This window comes from Dioscorea cayenensis, chromosome 14 (assembly GCF_009730915.1).
Source record: "Dioscorea cayenensis subsp. rotundata cultivar TDr96_F1 chromosome 14, TDr96_F1_v2_PseudoChromosome.rev07_lg8_w22 25.fasta, whole genome shotgun sequence".
Taxonomy (NCBI): domain Eukaryota; kingdom Viridiplantae; phylum Streptophyta; class Magnoliopsida; order Dioscoreales; family Dioscoreaceae; genus Dioscorea; species Dioscorea cayenensis.
In genome coordinates this window covers 13,433,189-13,453,337 of record NC_052484.1, presented here as the reverse complement: position 1 = coordinate 13,453,337, position 20,149 = coordinate 13,433,189, and the positions used below count along the sequence as shown (strand labels likewise).

Sequence of the window (20,149 nt, the reverse complement as noted above, 5' to 3'; positions counted from 1 at the left end):
TTTTTTATAGTCTCTTTGTAATGAGTTTCCGCCAAAACATCTTGTTTCACTTCACAATAACCTTCTTTGTACATGCACACTTTCTTAATGTAACATAACCATATCTCATGTTTTTATTAACATACTCCTTTCGGATACTAAATCCAATTTCTCTAGCATAATCACTGTACTATTGATAGCCCTCATTTTCATAATTGAATTACATCCCCATTTATATCGGTTTAAAAAGTATTTGTGAGAAATTATCAACTTGAGTAGATCCAAAAAAAAAAAAATTCAACGATAGAACCAAGCAATTTATTAATCATGATATCTATAACAATTACTTAATTTGACTAATACTTTACCGTGTCCACCTCATGAACACAAATAGAGTGCATATATATATATATAGAGAGAGAGAGAGAGAGAGAGAGAAAGTGAGAAGGCCGGTATTCTAGGGATGTTCATAGACAAGTCCCTTACTCAACCATCAGTTAACATCATTCTTTTTTTCTTTTTCTTTTTTTTTTTTGTAAACAGTTGTTTTATCCAATGTTAAGTGTATAATATAAAAAGTTGGATGGACAGTATTTTCATCTCAGCCATCTAATCTTCATCGCAACTGTAATAAAAAAAAATCCCACCCCTCCACCCTATTTACACCCCCTCTCCTATTCAAATTGGTCACCTACCCACATGCGTCCCCGGATAATAAATGGCCATCTATATATATATATATAGAGAGAGAGAGAGAGAGACATGACCATTTTGAACCGAAACCGTGGAACCGAACCGGAACCGAACCGCCAAAAACCAGAACCGGAACCGGAAAACCGTAACCGTCTTACAACCGGAACAGGAACCTTCATATAAGGTTCGGTTCTCATTTCAAAATTTAAAAACCGTGGAACCCGCAATTCAACCAGCGGTTCAAACCACTAGTTCCACTTGAATCAAAAGATTCAAAATATCAAATTACTAAATTACATATATATTATTATATTATATGAAATAATGTTATGACTTATAATATATGATTAGGTTTGACAGTTTGAGACTTTGAGTCGTGTGAATCGTCTGATTAGGTTAGGTTTGAAATTGAATTATCTAATTAGGTTAGGTATGAACACTTGAATTAAACCATATGATTAGGTTAAGTCTAAACACTTGAATTAAAACAATTGATTAGGGTTTTATTTTATTAATTTGTTTTCTCTTTTGGGCAGTCCTCTCTTGAAGACTTGAAAATCCTAAATCATCTCCGATGAAACCTTAATCCTAGATCTCTATTTAAGGGCGGCGGGCAAGATCAATCTACAGATGTGGGCGCCCGACCTGATGGTGGAGGTGGGGAGGAGCAAGCTTGAGTGGCAGCGAGATGGCCGAGAGTTCATCTTCGATGAATTACTGGAGACGATTCTTCCATTGCTCGATCTCGGATATCTTTGACGTGGTAGAGAAGGCGATCATGGTTGTTGTCTCTAATCATTCTAATTTCTGAGGAGTTATGGAATCGCTGTGACTTTCTTCGCTCATCGGACGATGGAGGTGAACGGCATAGCAAAAATAGCCCGAATCGTTTGAACCATCAAACCGGAACCATTGAACCGAACCGCCACAACCGGAACCGAACCACCAAGAACCTTACTTGGGCGGTTCAATTCCTGTTCAAAATTTTTGTAACTGGAACTGGTGGTTTAGGAACCAGAATTGGCGGTCCCTGCTATGTAATATATATCCCTTCTAATTTTCGGTTTGCATGAGCCTAGAGTGAAAGTTGGTGGAGAAGGATGCAATGTCTCTTCTCCCAACTCCCTCAACAACAATAACAACAACGTTGGCATATACACTTCTTCGTCATCCATTCCCAACCCTCCTTGAAACCCAACAATCCCACGCTCACCTTCTCAAAACCGGCCTCCTCGTCCTCTCCCTCCACACCTCCACCAAGCTCCTCTCCCTCTACTCCTCCTCCTTCCACCTCTTCTCTGACGCCATCTCTCTCCTCTCCTCCCTCCCCTCCCCGGACTCCTTTTCCTTCTCCACCCTCATCTCCTCCCTCTCCCACTCCCAACTCTTCTCCTCCTCCCTCCTCCTCTTCCGCCGCATGCTCTCCTCCGGCCTCCCTCCTGACCCCTTCGTCCTCCCCACAGCCGTCAAGGCCTCCTCCTCCCTCTCTTCCCTCCCTCTCGGCCGCCAGCTCCACGCCCTGTCCATCTCCTCCGGCCACTCCTCCCACCCCTTCGTGCACTCCTCTCTCATCCATATGTACCTCACATGCAACCGCATTCCCGACGCTCGTCTCCTGTTCGACGCTATGCCTCACAGAAATCTCGTCTCTTGGAGCTCCATGATCTCTGGCTACGCCAAACTCGGCCGCGTCCACGACGCACGCCACATGTTTGATCAAATGCGTCACTCGGGTCTTGAGCCGAATTCCATCACTTGGAATGGTATGATCACTGGGTTCAATCACAGCAGTTGTTTTCTTGACTCTTTGTTTGTGTTCTCCGATATGCATTCTCAGGGGTTTGGCCCTGATGGGACTAGTTTTTCGAGTGTTCTTTCGGCTGCTGGTGATGTCGAGAATGTTTGTTTCGGGAAGCAGATACATTGTTATGTGATCAAAGCCGGGTTTGTTATCGATGAGTGTGTTGTTAGTGCGATGATTGATATGTATGGTAAGTGTGGTTATGCCAAAGAGATGGTTCAAGTGCTTGATGAGTTTGATGGGATGGATGTGGCTTCGTGCAATGCCGTGGTTGCAGGGCTATCGAGGAATGGGCTTGTGGAGGATGCTTTAAGGGAATTCAGGAGATTCGAAGGGATGGGGATTAAACTAAATGTTGTTTCTTGGACATCGATAATAGCTTGTTGCTCGCAGAATGGTAAGGATATGGAGGCATTGGAGCTTTTCAGAGAGATGCAGATGGCTGGGGTTGAAGCCAATTCAGTGACTATCCCCTGCTTATTGCCTGCTTGTGCAAACATTGCGGCATTGATGCATGGGAAGTCTGCCCACTGCTTCACTCTCCGGAGGGCGATTTCTGAAGATGTGTATGTGGCTAGTGCATTAGTTGATATGTACGCAAAATGCGGTCGAATCAATAATGCGAGAAGCATTTTCGATGTGATGCCATCGAGGAATCTGGTTTCATGGAACACAATGTTGGGAGGGTATTCGATGCATGGGAAGGCAAAGGATGCTATGGAATTGTTTCATTTGATGCAGAGGAGCGGGCAGAAGCCCGATTTCATAAGCTTCACTTGTGTGCTTGCAGCTTGTAGCCAGGCTGGTCTTGTGGAGATGGGGTGGTACTATTTCAACAAAATGAGCCGAGAACATGGAATTGGTGCTCGAATGGAGCACTATGCTTGTATGGTTAGCCTGCTCGGGAGAGCAGGCAAGCTTGAGGAGGCATATGAGTTGATAAAAGAGATGGCTTTCGAGCCAGATGCTTGTGTTTGGGGAGCCTTGCTTAGTTCTAGCAGAGTTCATGGAAATGTGATGTTAGGTGAGATTGCAGCAGAGAAGTTATTCGAATTGGAGCCCGGGAATGCTGGGAACTATGTGTTGCTATCGAACATCTACGCGAACAAGGGCATTTGGGACGAGGTTGACAGAGTGAGGGATACAATGAAGGGCATGGGCTTGAAGAAAAACCCGGGTTGCAGTTGGATAGAGATAAAGAACAAGGTGCACATGCTACTGGCCGGAGATAAAACTCATCCTCAGTTGAGCAAAATTTTAGAGAAACTGGAACAGTTGAGTGCGGAGATGAAGAAATTGGGATGCAATCCGAGCACTGACTTTGTGTTGCATAACGTTGAGGAGCAAGACAAGGAGCAGATGTTGTGTGGGCATAGCGAAAAACTGGCAATGGCATTAGGACTTATAAATACAAGTCCGAGAACACCCCTCAGAGTTATCAAGAACCTTCGAATATGCGGTGATTGCCATGCAGTCATGAAGTTTGTATCAAAGTTTGAAGGCAGAGAGCTTTTTGTTCGAGATACGAATCGATTTCATCACTTTAGAGATGGTGAGTGTTCTTGTAGAGATTATTGGTGAGCATGATCTTCAAGTGTTCATTCATTCAAATGGAGTTCTTCTATGAGGCATTATTTGGCTTGTTACATGCCATTAGACAGAGGAACACTTTGGTGACTGTATAATGGAGACTTGTGGTCTTTGATGATCAGCAAGGACTCAAGGAGTGATCTATTTAGCAAGGCCAAGCCCTGGCATTTGGCTAACAACAGTCAGGAATCTGCATAGCAGATGGCTTCAAGAACCACCTGCTAAATTTTTATGAAAATACTACCCAAGAATATTGCTCCTGTCATTCACACAAAACACTATGCCGAATTCATTAAAAGATGATAGTGTGTATACAACACTGACCTCGTAAACCTGACAAACCAATAAACTTATCTGAGCCATATCTACAACTCAATATCTGGCTTTCAGGGCAAAAAAAAAAACACACATGAAATGCCAGAAATATACCTCTGCAAAATGTATCCTACCCTAATCAAACCCTAATCAGCACTTTTTCTTTTTCATCACAAAACATGGTTGATATATCTTCATATGGATCTGTGGGAAACCAGGGCAATGAATGATCAAAGAATGACTAAATGCATGAGCATCAACAACAAAACAATAATGGACAAGGCATTGAAACTTGATGAACAATTAACCGGGGGCGTCAACACTGTGATTTGTGTACCGCTCCCTGGCTCCTTGGTAGCCTCAGGAGTGTAGCTACCTTGCCCGAAGGCACCAGGAGATCTAGATGAGTTCCGTGGGCCTACCGGAAGCGGACTGGAATCATCTGAATCGTAGCCTGAACAGAAGATTTCTTATATGTAATTCAAATATTTAAGGTACTTGTATGAGTTAGCCGGATGTTGGAGAATTGCTTACAGTTGAACTGCTTCCAGCCCAAGATCAACCTCTCTCGATCAAAGACAATGCGAAGGCCAGTCAAGAAGTTTTCTGCAACAGATTGTGTGGCGTGTGATTACATAGAATACGTTAAGCTATATGAATTGTTCGCAAAAGTCTGCATAAAGTCCTACATTGGCTACATTAGGAAATTTATCATTCCATCAAGCATTTGCATTAAATTGTATACATCTAGCATAGTATAGTATAAGAGTAACAGTTTGGTTAATTGTTCACAACTTTGGATAACTAATAACAAGACCAATACATATCAAGAGACAGTCCCACATTGGTCAAGTCAATGGGTATAAGTATACATGTCTAAGTTTCCAATTGTATCAGCTTAAGCTGTCAAGCTCGGAGAATGTAGTTGGTTTGTGCTAAACAGTTTAAAAATAGTACTTTATATGCTCATATGAACAAGAAGGAAGACTAAAAACCTATTATAGATCCTAAATAGAAACAATTAGGGTTACTTAACAGAAAGATAATGTCATATGTAGACCACATAAAATCTCTTGAATTTAGAGATGAAGAACTTACGCCCTATAATGTTTAGTTTGTTACTCTTGACCACAGCGAAACAATACACAAATTCATTCTGCTGCACATTCAGAAACCAAATAGGGCTTAATGTTATGAGTGAAAATTGCAACATACAAAATGAATTCAAAAACCAGAGATTACTTGAATAGAGATGACAATTATGGGATCATTGACAGGAAACTGATCGCCACCACTTGTTGTTAAGCTTACATCCGGTGCAACAGTACTATTTGAACTGCATGTAAGAATTTAAGAACATAGGCCAAATATCCATATTTTAACTCAAAAGGTGAAAAGAAAGACTCAAACATGTGATATTTAAAAACCGCAGTGAACAAACTGACCTCATATAGTAACAATACTCGAAAGGAATCCTAGGATCAGGTGCATAACGTTTATCTTGCACCTGAGCATGGAACTGAAAAGCAAAATGAACACAATAACAAGAGACTATATGCAGTATTATGGTACGATTATTTCTTATTTGGATCTTACAGTTTGAGAGAGTTGGCCATATGCTGGATCTGCAAAGTATGTGAATGAGGTACCAGTATCAACAAGAGCACTAAAATCTGCCTTAGTGGTTGTATTCCCTACACCCATTCCAATTATGCTGATGTTGTATGTGGGGCTAACAAAGAGGCATATCAAAGAATTAACAGAAATACAAGCACAATCAATTTGAGAGAGCAGTAGGAAGAATTGACTTAATTACAATGCAGATGGAATCAGCCCCAAGAATTAAGGTACTCACTGTACTTTGTTAACACTGAATGGAGTCTCATTTTGGTCTGAGCTACCTCTGTCTCCAAAACTGATTCTCCCAACACCGTCACGTCCAAAACAAATAGAGAAAGAATCTGATGTCAAGCCAGCACTAGCCAAAATGCTAGGAACAGAAACTTTTTCCATTCCAAGACCAAATAAGCCATTGGGAGCCGCAACATCCAGAAATGAACCAGTCTGCACCTGTCCGCAACTGAAAAATCCATCCAACAAACATCTTGTATCAGATGATAAAGAAATAAATCTTGAAATCCTTGCCAAAATCTTACACTAATAAAGCATACCCAAAGATTATCTTTGCTTCAACAACTTCAGATCGAGCATCCTCTGTCATCAAGTACAAGACATCTTCAACTAAAGTTCCAGAAGAAGATGTGTCTGCAGATACATATGCAACTTTGTAAGGACAAAGGTTGGCTGCTCCAGAACACTCCCTTTGCAGTTCACACAAGTTACTGTTGCAAGGAACTCTCTGACTTGTCAGCGACATATTGGGACTATACATGCTGAATTCAAAGTCCTGATAGAAAGCGTTTTCATGAAATTTCAACCACCAACATGAAAAAGGGCATGCTGGAAGATTACATATAAAATAAGCAGCATGTGAAACTTCACTAAAGTAAGCCATATAACACTCTTAAACATCATCTTTCACAAGCCCAACAACCAACAATAAGCCAAATCAATCGAAAAAGCTGTAGAAGTACTTGATTCCAATGTTGTTTAGGAGAAACATTAAGTTTAATTGATAACAGACAAATGGAGAGGAAGAAGAATAAAGTTGAAATTGAATGGATTCCGTGAAGTTGAAGTGGAAAGAGTAATAAATTACTTAAAAATAAAAAATAGTAATGCTATAGTACACATAGCTTAGAGCTCTGCACACTCCCAATGCATAGTACCATAAAAAACTAAAAAAAATGGCCATATAAGAATCTTATTTTTAATAGCTGCCATTTTGATTTTATTTTCATTTCTTTTTATAGGATAATGATGAGCATCCCAGCATGCTTGCAGAAATATTCAATTTTCCATAATTATAAACTACTCCAGTTTCAAACATGATTGTACAATGTACAGTAACCAGTCCATGATAACCATATGACAAGGAAATAAAACTATCATCCAAAATTGAGTCATACACTGCTGGATTGGATTCAATGAATTTATTAATCAAAAATATAAAGAAAAACAATGAAAGATGACAAAATTTTATAGCATCATGAAAACTATCAATCACAGAGGCTCAATGAGAATGACTTTCTACAGATGTGAGATAATATAGGACTAAATTTTTAAGACAAGGAAGAACACGCCTTCTTTCTTCTTTTTTCAATCAAACCATTAAAAGACAAAAGAAACCACCTACATAGTTACTTTAAAGCTTAGTTGTACCAGTAACAGCAGTGGTGTTGCTGCTGTTGTTTATCATTAACTATACAATCTTAACACTTGTATTATCAACTTTCAACAATGGTATCAATTAGTACATGCACACACAAGCAGGCACACGCACGCATGCAAGCATGCATGCCTGCGCGCACACACACACACAAAAGCACAACACACATATAAAATGATTGAAATCACATGGAGTTCCTATAAATCATATCAATGTGGATCAAGACAACTGGCCATTTACCGAATCCCTATCAATTTGTTTTTTCAAGGTTGCCTAATTCATTAGCATTCAATTTACTAAAGAAGCAGATAATATCCACAGGAAAAATAATTCAAAGCTCAAATGTTTATGTCTGTGTGCGTGTGCGCGCGCGCACACAAGTGCTCCTGTGTGTGTGTGTGTGTGTGTGTGTCTGTGTGTGTCTGTGTGTGTGTGTGTGTGTGTGTGTGTGTGTGTGTGTGTGTGAGTGTGCGTGAGAGAGAGAGGGAGAGAGAGAGACTCACAAGGTAAGAATATATGTGACCTTATGAAGTTTACCGGTGTACCAATGCACAATGAAAATGATTAGTATCTCACCTTAAACCCATACAAACCCTCTATAATTATCAACACAAGAAACTGTCCCAAAACTCCTCAAGTCCTCCATTATGAGAAATAGCCTCATCATATGTTGTTTTCAATGTGGAAAACATATTCAATATCGGAACTGTAAAATGGTTGAGCCATTCATTCAGCTCGAGTTTTGGTACACATAAACTCATTCAATTATAAGCAAGCTAAGCTTAAACATAACTTCGCTCATTCGATAAAATCTGATTACATGATTATATCAATATATAAATGTATAAATAAAAATATACAATATAATAAAACATAGCATAGTTGTAAAAAAAGAAAATACTATAGCGTTTATTTTAATAACGGCTTTGATGAAAATTTTTCATTAAAAATTGATGAAAATTTTTAATTTAGCTTCTAGCCTTTTACAAGTATTTAAATTTAAATGTGTTGAAATTTGAAAATTTAAAAACTTAAATTTTAATTTTGACAAAGGTTTACATTAAAAAGTGTGAAAAAAAAAATTTATTAATAAAAGTTAACAATAGCCTAGCCCTAGTTTCAAAATTGAAAAGTAAAAAACCCAATCTTTCCCCCTTAAATCTCCCATCTCAATCTTTGGGCAACAGTCAATCACCTTCAAGTGCTCTTCCTCATGTTTTTCGCTTTTATGATGAAGCTTTCAGCCAACAACAAGCATACCATGGTATGAATAAGGGTGCTTTGTTCTCAACTGATTGGGTTATGGATTTCTCATCTTCATTCAAGGCATCGGCTGGGCCACTTCAGGTATGTAAAGTGCTTGCTCATTCTGTCTTCTTAGATTTGGTTTTGTAATCAAGTGATTTATTTATTAGCCAATTTGTGCTGGAACTTGTTATTTCTGGTTATGCCAATTTTTCAGGCATGTGGAGATCGAGCTCGGCTCATTAAGACTCATAAGCTCATCAACCTCAATGAGCCTAGATTAGGGTCAGCACATTAAACTCAAGCTCAAGCTTAAGCTTGGGTCACAGGCTCAAAGAGAGCTTGAGCCTGCTTTTACTGAGGCAAGATTACCCAAGCTTGGCTCATTTACAAACAAACTCAATGTCAGTTGGATATCTTAATGTTAATATATAGGAATAGAAATAGTAAAATTTATGGAAGAACAACATGACAAAGATGCAAATGAGTAATTTACCCAAGCACAAAATCTGAAACAATTCTAACAATACTAGGTTCCTGCATGGTATAGCTCTTACAAAGCGAGTAAGCCTATAATATACCAATACAAAACTGTATCCATCTCAAGCAGCACACACCATCCATGCCTCAGAGGAAATATAATGCTATATTATAAAACTACTCTTTAACCAGGCTATAGCTTTAGTTTTTTTGGGATTCCTCTCCGCAAGTCCTATTGCCATTCTGCTAACAGCATCATTCAATGCACCTGTTCTTTACAAATCTCTCATAGGAGCAATCTATCACCAAATCACCAAGGCGATAACTAAACATACAATTTGTTCATTCCATTTGCAAAGGTTCTCAAATTAGAGTTAAAATTCATTTATTCCATGTTAGGACAATTATCAGGAAATAAATAGTAAGTATGAATAATGATGACTAAAAATACAAGAAATCCCCATGACTGAACCCAACTAAAATTATTGCAGTCTTGCATGATTTATGGAAACATGGAAGGGAAGTGGTCAAGCCTGACTTCTGGTCAAGATTTGTTTGGAAAAGGACAAAGGAAAGCAAAGGTAGTCTTGATGAATGCTAACATTGTCTTGAATTATGACACAAAAGTCAAAAAAGTTACTATGGCCTGCATGTGCAACCGGAACTAGTTAAGTTTGCACAAGTAATAGTGAACTAAAGACATCATCATTACCACTCCATTTCTCGAGAAATAAATTAACACAACCTTAAGCCTCCTTAAAATAAATCAATTGCATACACATATAGAAAATCAACAACAAATATTACTCAACCAAATCAAAACATACAAGAAAAGCAAGAAAGCCAGACTATCCCATTCAATCCAAGAAATCCAAATCATCCCAATCAAGAAAGAAACCTTCTGACCAGATTCATTCACTCCAAAATTTTAAAAATAAATCATGATATAATTTAAGCATACATACTGAATCAAGCTAAAACAGATAATGACATTAATAATCATTTAAATTCTTAAGGCAGTAAACCATGCGTTGGAGGGATTTTAGATGAACTCAAGCCCAGTAAACACCTAAACAACCCAACAAAGGCAAGAAAGTTTACCCTTTAGTCAAACACATAACTATCTAATATTCCATCTACAAATGCAGATACAACCTAAAGCTTGCATAAAATCAAAGAACACCTGTTAACTAAAGATATCATTGATTCATCGTTAAGGCTCCATTTCTTAAGATAAAAGAACCTATACTTGAACTCCCAGAATAAATCAATCCAAATTAAACATACAAAAACAACAAAAATATCACTCACAGACACTGTAATAGACAACAAAAAGGCAAAAAAACACAAACATCCAATTATATAATCAAAGCTGACATCAACAATTAATTTCCACCAAAGAAATTAAATCAAGCCGAAATTGATAATCAAATTAACGAAGAAGAAGAAGAAGAAGACGTACAGGCCTGTAATTGAGAGACGCACTGAGAGCGCAGCTCAGGCAATCACACGGAACCCAGAAGAGATCACTACCAGTGTCCAGGGCGACCAGAAACGTCACGCTCGGCGTTCCCACCGACACCATCGCATAATGCAAGCTGAACAACAAAAAACCCCAAATCAAAACCCTTAAAGATCCAAACAAGAAATCAAGACAGAGGCAACAGAGGGAGATACAATCCAAGAGAGTTGATCCGGATGGTAGCGTTGCCTTCAGAGAAGGTGAGCGGAGGCGGTGCGTTGGAGAGAGCGCGGCCGCGGAGAGCACGATCTTGAGCAGCGAGCGAAGCTAAGTACTCCACTGTGCCTTTCTCCGGCCATCCCAACTCGGTGCCCGACCGCGACTCAACCCATCGCCGGACCGTGGCGGAGAACCGGTGGTGGATATCGAGCCGGAAGGTGGTACTACCACCGGCGATCAAGAAGGCGGCGGAGAGGAGGAGGAGAAGAGAAGGGAAGGCCATGGGGGAGGGTTTCAGGGGGGAAACGAGAAAGGGAACGGCATTGGAAATGGCGGGGGGCTCAACGTGGTTCATTTTCGCCGTCTCAGCTTCGCTGCCGTTTAATCCGGCACGGCGCCGTCATCTCGACCTTTCTTTGCTTTTTTGGCTTCTTTTTAAATGGATTTCTTTTTTTTTTTTACTTATTGACCCTTGATGTTTCGAAATTTTATATTTTTTTCATGGACTATCAAAATTTTTTTTTTATTACACCCTTTTGTCTATTTTATTTATTTTAATTAAATTAAAAATTTTGGTTAAAATTAGTTGGTAATTTAAAATTTATAAAAAATATATTAAAATTATTTTTACTTAAAACATATTTTTTATAATTTTTTTAAAATTATAGAAGTACATTAAATTTAAATAATAAATTTAAATAAAAATTACACAAATGGCCACAGGAAGTTTTTATTTATTTTAACCCTTTACGTTTCAAAATTATTTTCTTATTTCAAAAAAAAAATTATATATTTTTCTTGGAATTTTAAATTTTCATTTTACACGCATATTTACCTTGCAAAACTTGAAATTACATTTACATAAATTAAAACTTTTGTTTACTACCCCTCCATATATTGAAACTATATATTTTCAATATATTTCCCTTTACATTTCATGTTTTAACGATTTATAAATTAATTTATATTTTTTATAACAAATCATCCATATAACTATCATACTCGTACAGCACGTATTATATATATTACAGATTTATAAGGGTATATATGCAAAAGTAACAGAGACTTTCATTATAATTTTAACAAAAGTGAAGGTGCAATAAGTAAAACAGTCTCTTTTGACTGGGATCTTATTATATCCAATGGAAACAAAACATTCTACCGAACTCCAAATCCTGGCACATCAAACTTTAATATTCACGCTGTCCCCAAAATACACGGACACGTGTCGAGTTCCCATAACCAGTGTGTGTTTTAATTACAATGAGTAGTGCAGCTAATCCTGGTTACTTTAAAGAAAAGAAGACTTGAGCAGTACCAGACAAAAGAGAAGTGGGCCCCCCAAGTGTGTATTACTGGTAACTCATCCTTTTCAAAATAGCTTTTGTTTTCATCATGAATGGAGTGGTTTGGTGATAATTACTTCTAATATATATATATTAAAAAGAATTTGGAGTTAGTATGAATAATTTATGGGTGAGTATAGGTGTCTAAAGGATGTTGTTGTCTTGTTGTTGGGAGATCAATTCAGTCATCTTTCTTTGAATAAATGTTAGATCAAATTGATTCAATGAAATATAAACTCCATTAAATTATAACGTTTTGTTGATATTTATCCAAGTTAGATCAGGTTTGATCCACCTCAAGCTCAAAATTGGCTAAAATATGGTACCTTATTAAATTACAAAGCTTGAATTGGACTTTATTATTTGATTATAAAGTAGAAGTCGATTTTAATTTTCAAATGTTAAATATCACTCAATTTAATTTGAAACTAAAATTTTATTTCTACTTTTTTTTTTTAATGAAAAATAGACAAGTCATATATATGGATGTGTGCAAACATGGAGTTATTAATATCTCATACCGTGAGTTAAAGTTCAAACCCACCCCCTCACACACCTGTGCGCAGACATGGGGATTCAAGCACGTATATAGTCAAGGGCATGCACATATGACCAATATCAATAGGCCCTCACTTGGTAGAGATGGGGATTCAACCCTACCTCCTCACATGTGTGCATGGCCTTTGTCCCCATTTGCTCTACCAAAGCTTGTGTACACTTCTGCCTTTTTTAATGGTCTAGTCTCTCATCTTGGCAAAAAAAAATTGCACAAAACATGGGGCTTCAAGCACATATCTAATCAAAGGCATGCACAGATGGCTACTGGCAATGCACCCTCACATGGCAAGCATAGGGATTAGGCTGCAAGTCCATTTCCACAGCCAAAAAACCCTTAGCACCACTACATTAAGCGTGTTTTACACCCTAGTAATAAAAGTCTCGCAAATCAAACTTTTCATAGTGGGACTAATATAGGTGGATCAAAGGCCTTTTTGTCGTATGAAATTAATTTCAAGCTTGAATATTGAACTCAAGCTAGACTTATGGCTCAAAATTTTTAAGCCAAGTTTGAGACCATTATTGATCCGGAAGAACTCAAGTATATTATAAACAAGAGAAATAAGAGGGTCTGTTTGATTAACAAATAAGAACAACACAAATATACACTATAAAGTGGTTGAATTACAGCACAACTATTTATACTATGTTATTATGTTTGATGTTCAATGGACAATACAAAATTTTTTGCGTTATCAGTTGATTCAACTGAGAACTTAAAAGAAAATGATAAAATTAATATGATACTTTTTATATTGTTATATATTTTTTACAATAAAAAATTTTAAGGACATTTTTTAATGAATTTTCCTCACCTTCCAATATAAATCACTTAATTTGTTAACAATTATTAAAATTATTAGCTCAAAATTGTATTTTATTTTTATTTTTAAAATATATTGATTAATAATTGATTAGCAAAATTATTTAGAGCAAGAAATTAGATTTTCAAAAATAATTCGCCATATATATTTATTCATAAGGTAAAGTAACAAATATTAGTTCATAATTAATTGGTATAATTATTAATCAAACTATATAAAGGAGCGTATACTATAACCAAGGATAAATTTGTGCTTTGATTGTGTTGTATACCAATGAAATTTTTGTACTATAATTTTGGGGTATAAAAATTTCATCAAATTGTGTTATACTCGGTTTCTCTAGTGTGTACTCAATCTCTCTAATGTGTTATACTCTTATCCTATTTGTAAATTCAATTACTGATTAAAAAAAATTATGTTATATTATTTACTTCAAATTTTTGTGTATCAAATGAACCTAACATAAGATGCAATAACACTTCTTATTTTTGAATTATCCCTTTCTATTTGTATTTATTCGTTTGTTTTTGGGCAGGAGAACTTGAGTTATGTTGGGCTTAAGATTTTGTTGTGCGAATGTAATTTGAAGAGCATTTGCATGTAGTTGATCAAACTTTAACTTAATTAAAATTAGGCTAATTAAATATATTAAATTTATAATTATATTTTTAAAATTAGTGGTAAGTGCATATTAATAATAATAAAAATTTCTAAGTATTAGTTAACAAATATATTTTCTAATTAATAAACATTTCGAGAAAAATAGGGGATTTGTTAAGATTGGGTGCCTTATTCGGAGGATTAAGATGTTCAATTTAGTTTTTTAATCGAGCCAAAATTTAGTAATATTCCTAAAGTATAGAAAAATAATTTTCAACAAATTAAAGGTCAATAATGATTACATATTTACATGCTTCAACTCCCTCATAACTAAGATTTAAGATGAAAATATATTTTTAATTTATATAATTTTTTTAATAAATATGAACAGTCACAAAACTCCTAATTTTTAATTTTTTTTAAAGTTGAGTGAGAAATAAAATACCAACTCGCCTATTATAGATGTGTTTGGTTCCTAAAATTCAAACGTCTAATTTTCAAATTTCTAATATTCATAAAAACTAATTATTTATTTAACTTAAATGAATTGGATAATTAGGTAATTGTCTAGATTTTTTTTTTATTCAAATATCCATGTGTTGCTACATATAAGAAAATACTGACATATTATTAGATCTTCAAATTTTTTTTTATTAATCATTGGATTCTAAAGTTATATTCTCTGAAACTATCTCACATGATGAAATTACAGATGTGAGAATTAAGATAATTTTATAGAGAATGTGTGTTCATATCAAGCTATTAAATTAACTTTATATATATTTTCGATTATCGGTTTTCATAAAAATATAATAAATATTGTAATTTTTACTTTTGCACGAAATGTGATTATAGCAAAAATTTTGTTCACTATAAAATTTTTCACTACAAAACACCAAACGACCAACCAACCATTTGATGCCAAATCTCATGCATAATAATCCATCATTAAATATTTTTTAATTTAGTTTTAAACTTTATGTTATTTGTACCTTAATGTTGTTTCATCAAACATTATATTATGACTTGTTAGGAGAAATATTTTGTGTGAATTTTTATTTTATATATAATGTACGTATGTTGTAAAAAAAAAAACTTTGGTTGAGAATTTTTATTTTATTTCATCATACATTATATTTTTTATTTTCAATTGTATATAACATCTTTAACATGTGTAATATAAATGCATTAGAAATATTATAGTTATTTATAGAAAATTTTATATTAATGTTTTGGCGGGGCGGGGATCCCCGCGGGGGCCTGAGCGGGGGAGGATTTTTCCCCCGTGGGGAATTTTAACCGGGGAATCCCCGCCTCGTGAAGAGCGGGGATGGGGACGGGGATCCCATTCCCCGCCCCGCCCCACCCCCATTCCTAAGATTGGGTGCCTTATTCGAAGGATTAAGATGTTCAATTTAGTTTTTTAATCGAGCCAAAATTTAGTAATATTCCTAAAGTATAGAAAAATAATTTTCAACAAATTAAAGGTCAATAATGATTACATATTTACATGCTTCAACTCCCTCATAACTGAGATTTAAGATGAAAATATATTTTTAATTTATATAATTTTTTTAATAAATATGAACAATCACAAAACTCCTAATTTTTAATTTTTTTTAAGTTGAGTGAGAAATAAAATACCAACTCGCCTATTACAGATGTGTTTGGTTCCTAAAATTTATCCCAATATTAATTTTCATCTCTCCAATTTGAAAACATTTAATATAGCTATTAAACAATAAATATTTTGCTTGTTCGTATCCTCAACATTTATGGAAATGTCACATAACATAGGTTTGAAATACAATGATCTTTAAAATTTTGGCCAATATTTATGTTGGGGATGATGTTTTCATGGCATGCTATACTGCCCTATGTGGACATATATTAGGCATGACATGGATGGCTATTATCCATGTTATTTGTCCATATCCTCTATAATTAAAAAAAATCCAAAATTTTATGCCACATTAGCATCATGAATGATGTGCCAAAATAGTCAAATTGAGCATAAGGCAAGCTAGTGTCCATGTGATCCTTGACATTCACATTATCCTTGATACAGTATATGCTTCAAAATTCATGCCATGTGGCAAGTAAATATTTCACTGTGCCACTAAACTTCGACTCATTTTCACATTGAACATCGAATTTCAAATTATATTAATTTGATTACTCAACTTTAATTTTATTTCACCGAGCAATAAATCAAGAATTTCAACCCCCAATTGATTACATGGCTGTTTGAAAATCCGAGTCATTTCTCCTCATGGCACATTATTAAGTCTATTGGAGGTGTCCACGTCATCGAAAAAGAGCCACATCATGCATTTTGTGGTTGAAATCCCTTGATTTACTACCTTATAAAATCAAATTAAAATAGAATGGCCAAATTGATACAAATTAAAGTTCAGTGATCAAAGTAAAAATGAGTCAAAATTTAGTGACCTACTAAAAAATTTACTTGCCATGTGGCATTGACATCACTATCAAGGATAAAATTATCAAAATGTTCAATGCAGAGAAATCATGTTAAACATTTCATAATATCTAGGGAATGATTCATGGGACTGAGTCAAAAATTTTATTTAGTGTAGGTAAATTAATATTAAATATGAAAATACAAAATATTTCAAATGGCAAGAAATAGTGAAATAAAACCCGACCTTGTAGAGCACCTGGGATCTTCGAGATTGTATTTCCCTATAAAAAAATGGTTACAAGGTTTTATGTAATTGCACTAAATTAAATATTTTAAAATTTTATAGAATGATACAATGCCTTCAGATACTACAAGTTGATCCTCTCTTTCCAAAGTATTTAGAAGGACGAGTACATCATGTGCGGAACCCTCCTAATCGGCTAATACACATATTAATTTTAATTCAAAATTAACCGCGGCTAATACATTTTGAGTAGGATAGGGTTTTCTTCTGCGAAAACAAGCTACAATATCATTCGAAACCGATGCAAGGATATATATACCGTCAAGCGCTCCAATGCAATTCTATATAATTAACAAATTAGTTAATAATATTACCTAATGTTTGGTTAGGAATGTAACTATAATTAATCCTCTAATATTTACCTTAAATTATGGCATAAATCTTGGATCTTGTGTGATGAGTTGACTAGTAGTTGTGCTAGATAGTTGAATTAGTTCACCTTGAAGTTCTCCGATAGCATATAAACATGGTTGAAATATCGGCTAACAGTTTCTTCGGAGTGTAAAAAATTAACTCCAATAACCCTATTCCTCACATTATGCCCAACAATATGAAGAAACATAGCTACTTGTTCTTCAACACTTACATGTAAAATGTTGTATAATAGTTCTTTTGCTTTCAGAGTATCACATAATAATAATAATAATAATAATAATAATAATAATAATAATAATAATAATAATAATAATAATAAAATGATGTCCTATTCATCCTCAACATAGATTTACTAATCTCACCCGATCCATGTACTATTCTTGCAATATAATTTGTCAGTTGTTCATCTTTATTATAATAAGGCTCCAACGACAAATGAATTCCTCTTTTTTGCTTCAACTACATTGAAGCAAAAATAGTGATAAACAAGACCGTTGCGACCGTGGTATGCACATTCTCACAATTTGAATCCATCTATAAATCATATGGTATTTATTATTAAATAAAAATAAACCATTAATTAAATAAAAAGAATTAAATATGTATATTATTTTAGATGTCTGTAATCTACTATTGTAATCTCAATTAAATAAACCAAAGGGAAGGTAGATCATATTAAATATTACTGCAAGTAGCTAGTGAATCAGTAATCTATTGTTATCATCTCTAATAATTGCATGAACTAATTTTAGAAAGTAATCTCTTAACTTGTCTCCTAGCATTAGCAGGTAAAGATTAAAGAAGGTTATGATTATATCTCCGTATGCTTTGTGTAACCAGCTCATGCATCTAAATTTTGTATCATGAGACTTTCCTTCTCACTTGTGGTTACTCATATATATGCTAAAATTTCTAGGCATCCTTCTTTATGAGATGCTTTATGGATATACCCCATTCAGGGGCAAAATGAGGCAAAAGATTTTTACTAACATTTTTCACAAAGATCTCAAACTTCCTAGGAGTATCTCAGTGAATCCTATTGATAAGGGTTGACGCAAGCATATGCGTCAATCAAGTAGTAAAGTGTACGTTAAAGCATGGTATCGATCCACAGAGAAGATTGAGATTACTAGTACTAACCATAATCACGAAAATTAGCCTAATCAAAGTTGTGATGTTGTGCAAAAGAACTAGAAAACAAAAGCAAGAAATACGGAATAAAAGAGTAGAGAAATCAGGAGAAGAAGTGATGTCCGGGCATAGCATCCCTCTAGGGTTTTGTTAAGTTCAGGATAAAGGTTGTCTAGTCATGTAATCTTATTTGAACTGAGGGATTTTCTTAATTATACTAAACGCCTCTTGTAAAGGTAAATAGTAATTAAATCGGTACAGTGCTGATACAGTCACCATACAATCGCTTTACACTTTGTGAAAACTCAATGTGAATTAACAAGAATTTCTTAAATAGTTAATCATTCATACAAAATAAAGATGTTATTTCTCCTAAAATATTGTTTACAAAAAGCATTAAAAAAAACTTCTTAACCCACTCGGAAGGATTGAGGGAGAAGAATTCTCCAAAGTACAATATTGTTGGGCTTACTCACAATCTTCTCTAATCACGGCATGTCTATGCTAGGTGAGTATTTCTACTTGTCACAAAGCACATCAAATATGATAACTAGGGCTTTTGCCATAATAGTAATCAAGCAATACAAACATGCAATTAGATTCAAATACAATAGATTGCAGTTAAATTACAAATATCCACAACCAATGTCAAAAGTTAAAACCCTAGAGTTTAACTATGCCCAAACATCTATGAAATTAACCCTCCATTAATGGAGGACAAGCATCAAAATTACAAGATATAGGGAGTGTAAAACAAAGCATTGGAAACCCCTTCTCAATTATGACGAAGGTTGATCACTGGAAAACTCCAAAGGGCCTTCCGCAAACGCTGCCAAGCTTGTCTTGAAGGCTACAATCTTCCTCCCCTCAATGGTGGGGTTAAATCCCCTTCCAGAATCGCTCCAAAGCCCTAAAGACTTGCCCCATTTCTTCCCTTAGCCTTGCCTCCAAATTGGATCAAAAAATGCCCTAAAAACCCTCATCATATCTATTTATACTGTGCCACTTACATGCTATTTACGGGCGTAAGGACATGGCCTTAAGGATTTGGAGATGATGTGTCACGTCCCGACCCGCGGGCCCGCCACGTGACAACCGCCGCGACGATCCCGAGGAGGGACACACACCACTCAACCCTCGAGTCATCGCAAGGCTCACAAACTCCCCGCTAAACAACACCACAATAATAAAAGGTACCAAAAAGCAAAACTTTCACTCGAAGAGTCAACAGTAAAGTGAAAGATATACAAATCACGATTCATGAGTTAAGAACACCGAGTGGATCCACTCGCAATCATACAATGCAATCTGATTAACGATAGAATAAACAACCTCGACTTGGAATGCAAGCGCTAACACTCGCCTCGCTATGACGACCCAAACCACTAAAACCTGGAAGGGATAAGGGAGTGAGTAACCATAGTCACTCAGTGAATGGGTTAGCACAAATCTAACAGAATATCAAAACAAATCGATGAAATTCCAATAAACACATTCTACAATAACATAAATG

General features: G+C 35.5%; 2 protein-coding genes across 3 annotated transcripts; one reads left to right on the top strand and one right to left on the bottom strand.

Moving 5' to 3' along the window:
- Positions 1-1,759: 1,759 nt before the first annotated feature.
- Positions 1,760-4,467, top strand: LOC120275566 (pentatricopeptide repeat-containing protein At1g20230). The gene has a single exon (XM_039282185.1). The coding sequence runs from the start codon at positions 1,778-1,780 to the stop codon at positions 4,052-4,054; it is 2,277 nt and encodes a 758-aa protein (XP_039138119.1). The 5' UTR covers positions 1,760-1,777; the 3' UTR covers positions 4,055-4,467.
- Positions 4,329-11,493, bottom strand: LOC120275567 (aspartyl protease family protein 1). Of its 2 annotated transcripts, none has more exons than XM_039282186.1 (10): positions 11,070-11,493; positions 10,855-10,990; positions 6,550-6,785; positions 6,234-6,458; positions 5,975-6,110; positions 5,824-5,897; positions 5,621-5,714; positions 5,477-5,537; positions 4,913-4,984; positions 4,329-4,832 (listed from the first exon to the last, which is right to left on the bottom strand). In XM_039282186.1, exons 1-10 carry the CDS (start codon positions 11,426-11,428, stop codon positions 4,609-4,611), a joined length of 1,617 nt encoding a protein of 538 aa, XP_039138120.1. In that variant the 5' UTR covers positions 11,429-11,493; the 3' UTR covers positions 4,329-4,608. The 2 variants fall into 2 exon arrangements, with proteins under 2 accessions (XP_039138120.1, XP_039138121.1); XM_039282187.1 differs by having other exon boundaries at positions 5,477-5,534.
- Positions 11,494-20,149: the final 8,656 nt, after the last annotated feature.

Bases quoted from the DNA above. Each gene is read 5' to 3' on its own strand.
- LOC120275566 (XM_039282185.1), top strand. From the start codon at position 1,778: ATGTCTCTTCTCCCAACTCCCTCAACAACAATAACAACAACGTTGGCA.
- LOC120275567 (XM_039282186.1), bottom strand. From the start codon at position 11,428: ATGAACCACGTTGAGCCCCCCGCCATTTCCAATGCCGTTCCCTTTCTC. The intron at 5,898-5,974 runs GTAAGATCCAAA...TTTGCTTTTCAG, and splicing joins ATGGCCAACTCTCTCAAACT to TTCCATGCTCAGGTGCAAGA. The intron at 4,833-4,912 runs GTAAGCAATTCT...TCTTCTGTTCAG, and splicing joins GGGCTGGAAGCAGTTCAACT to GCTACGATTCAGATGATTCC.